The following is a 3,779-nucleotide window of genomic DNA, read 5'->3' on the forward strand; positions in this document are numbered from 1 at the left end:
AATAATGCCTCATTTGTCAACACCATCAGATGACAGATTTTCTTTACAATTATTTTAGTTTGAATGATTTTGCTAACTAATTAAAATCTTCAAACAATTAAAATTACTCCAAATCCAGACTTTTGTCACCACGATCAGACACGTGTCAACTCCATCATAGATGTCACCTCTGTCAGATCAACATTTTGTTTATTTGCTTGTATGATACTTCCTAGTTCTATGAATAATAATAATACAAATTATAATTATTTCATCACCTAATAGTTAGTTATGTATTATCAGTATCCTATATCAAAAGCACTGCAATTACTGAAGATTATATATGCATGTGATATATGCTGTATGTTGTATATGGCAATACAATAATTAATTATTGTGTCAGGACTGCAGGTACGTCAGCAACACTACTGTTCCAGCAATTGGTACATTTGGTACAAACTTTGCACAAGCACATCCGTGCTACATACCGATGCGCTCGAAATTCCACTCCCAACATGTTATGTACAAAGAAAGTAAACAGACACCAAACTTACAAAACAACATGCGGCAAGTTGTGTTTGGGTGTTGGCTCATTAAACATATTTTGTCTAAAAACATGAGGACCACTCATGCCGTGCCCCCACCTTATCCTGTCTAACTTCAGGTAGGTAGTGATGGAACTAAATATTGCTATTCTACTGTTGTAAGAGACATGAACTAAGTGTAGCATTATTATGTATCTGTTAGTCATACCCCTGGATGTATACTGTCTGTCTCACTGAGACCTGAACCGTTAGCATCTGATCCCCTTGCCCCCCCAGATAGCCTGCTATCACCCCTCACCCCACTGTCTCCCCTACCTGCCATTACCTGTAGGGTGTAGTCTCACCCCCCTTCCCTGTACTCTATTTGACTGAATGGTATAAATGCCAACACATGGTACAGTCAGGTAGGCAATTTGCTGAGTCACATGCTTAGAGGGAGTCTCCACGCTGAAATAAACTCCAGAAAGTCCCCTCCCAGTAGTTCTGACCCTTGTTTATTCCAAAGTCTGATAACTAATATCTGTTCATACAGTGTAAACCTACTTAAGACAACAATACACAAATCTCGCACAATAATAAATACAATAATGTGGCAATGGCTAAGTCAACATAAAAAAAAAACATATTGGCTTTAACTCCTGTAGAAAGTGTGGTACCCCAAGCTGCCCTTGGGGTCCCACTAGGTAGCCTGGGTGCCATCAGTTTTGTACGCACTCCACTGAAAAAAACGTCTGGGATCGCTCGACCCAGTTTGGTCTGGTTATGATGTCACGTAATGAGCTGAACCATGCATACTAGAGGGACAAGTTAATAAATCAAACTCTTTCAAACACCAGTTGGTAGCAGGGCGAGAACGTCTTTGAAGTGTAAGTGAGAAGCAGTACAGAGGGGAAGGTGCCAGAAACACTGGGTGTTCTTAATAAACATCCTGCATTGCTGAAACCCCCTCGCGTGTCTTTTTGACAGATGGGCGTTCACAAAAGGCAAAGCCAAGAGAGGCTGTTGATAAGGACGTTCCTTCAGCTGGCATAAGTCAACTCGTATCCAATGCCAAGTTTCGATATCAACATATTAAACATAACATCAATAACTCTTTCACCAAAAGTCCCCTCCCTAACCTGAGCATAAAATTCCTGAGGATATAATGAGGAATGCTTAGAAACATGTGCATTCATAACCAAGTACACAAATAATTACACACATAAGTGATGTTGTCTCATACACACAAGCGAAGCTGTCTCACACACACAAGCAACGCTGTCTCACACACACACATGCGGCAATGTCTCACACACACAAACGACGCTGTCTCACACACACACACATGCAACACTGTCTCACACACACAAATAAGCAATGCTGTCACACACACACATGCAAAACTATTGCACAGGTGCTACTGTGGTAAAGTTGTTCATAGCACAAACCGTTTATTTTTTGTAGCACGTGCGACATGTCACAATGGTTTTGTAAATCTATGTTTGGGTGTTTTGATCACAGAGAGAACAGAAAGAATGCTCGTGAGTAAATGTGATGGTCTGGGGTTGCTTTGGTGCTGGTAAAATATTATATTTGTACTTAGAAACAGTGCATTCATAACACAAGAATACAAACACAATGGCATTTGTTTTCAGGTGACTTTTTTTTCTTTTCATCATTATTTATGACCCGGGTTTATTTCCAATGATTGATGTCAGATTACAGTGATATCTGTGAACACTAAATACATCACAAAAATACATACAAATAAATACAATCCTGTCTCAATGGCTAAATTGACATATTTCTACAAAATATATATACATATCTTGGATTTATCTCGTAGAGAAAGGCACAGCCAAGAGAAGCTGTGCAGTGATACAGACATCACCCTCAATCAGCTGGTGTGAGCCATTTATGTACAAATCACCATGTCACAAGCACTTGTCCTGAATCCATCTGTTTGTCAATAGATATCCAGGGTCACTTCTTTTTGGTGTACTGAAATAAAAGTCAAAACGAGCTTGTAAGCCACTGATGAGCGGTTCATGCAGAGACACACTCTTAGGTTAAGTGAGCAAAAACATCCCTCTTACTGTTGTTCACTGTTATTTTATGTGCAATAAGGTACTGAATGTCAGCTGGAAACACCAATTATGTCATCATAATGCGGTTAATAATTCTGTTTCTGTTTTTTTTATGGTCGTTTACCCTACTCCAGCTCAATTCAAGACATTACAAGGGAGCCAGTACCAACTTTGCCCAAATTTAGTCTTTACATTTATTCTTTCTTGTTATCAATACTATTATCGCATCTCGTTTACATTTGCATTGAACAGCCCACCTTCTCCAGAATCCAGTCAGCATCTGTAATGGCTCTTTTGATGATAAATTGTATCCGCTCTCTGTCGTCTTCATCAGCATGGCTATTGAAGCTCTGAAACACACACCAAATGCCATGTCATTCCATACTCTTCTCCAACTTGGCAAGTCCGTTTAATTTATTTCCTGCAATTTTCAAAATGTAAAGCCCTTTTCCCGTTACAGTTACAGCCTATGTCAAATTCTTTCATAAATAACATTGGCAGGGATGTTGAAAAATAGCGAGTTGACAACTTTCCTAACACAGAAAATAGTGATGATTTTGCCTGTTTTTATCAGGTGCGGCTCATCTTAAGTATTGAATTTAACATTAACTGCACACATTTGCGAAAACCACGCTCACTTGTCTTGCTGCATGCCGGTAGTGTTGTTGCATGGATGTTGACGGCAAGAGTTTACAGCATCGCAAAAGGTAACGATATAGTTGGACCGGCGTGTGGACCAATTCGGCACCTGGAAGTGGGGGCATTGCTAGTTTATAAAGTTGTCTGTTTCTCCCTGATACCCTTGCTACCACAGCAAACGTAAGGACTAACTTCCGCTTACTTCCGTTACAATCTTTATTTACCCTTTCAAAGTAAAAGTCCTCTACTTAATAGCAGTCCTCTACTTAAATACATTCCAGCACTTTATGTAACACATTCACTGCCTTTCACTATAATATAAGCAAAAGTGATCTAGGATATAATTGGCTGGCTGTGTAGGGTTAGAAAGACCACTCTCTCAGCAGGCAAAGGGGAGGAATAGGGGATTTGTAATTTCCCTACTTAAACATGAACATGACAAAGCATATCGTTGGTTTTCTTTTAGACCAAATAATGGTCAAAATGGTACAATCTTTTTTCAGTACTGCAACAAGTATCCTCTTGTGTCTAGTCTGTAGACTTCTTGAAA

The 3,779-nt window shown here is 39.4% G+C and overlaps 1 protein-coding gene across 1 annotated transcript; it reads right to left on the reverse strand.

Annotated features, from left to right (window-relative positions):
* Positions 1-1,945: 1,945 nt before the first annotated feature.
* Positions 1,946-3,396, reverse strand: lyrm9 (LYR motif containing 9). Its single transcript, XM_080844235.1, has 3 exons — positions 3,229-3,396; positions 2,848-2,940; positions 1,946-2,504 (listed from the first exon to the last, which is right to left on the reverse strand). Exons 1-3 carry the CDS (start codon positions 3,352-3,354, stop codon positions 2,487-2,489), a joined length of 237 nt encoding a protein of 78 aa, XP_080700361.1. The 5' UTR covers positions 3,355-3,396; the 3' UTR covers positions 1,946-2,486.
* Positions 3,397-3,779: the final 383 nt, after the last annotated feature.

The sequence above is a fragment of the Sprattus sprattus genome, assembly GCF_963457725.1.
Source record: "Sprattus sprattus genome assembly, chromosome: 9".
Taxonomy (NCBI): domain Eukaryota; kingdom Metazoa; phylum Chordata; class Actinopteri; order Clupeiformes; family Clupeidae; genus Sprattus; species Sprattus sprattus.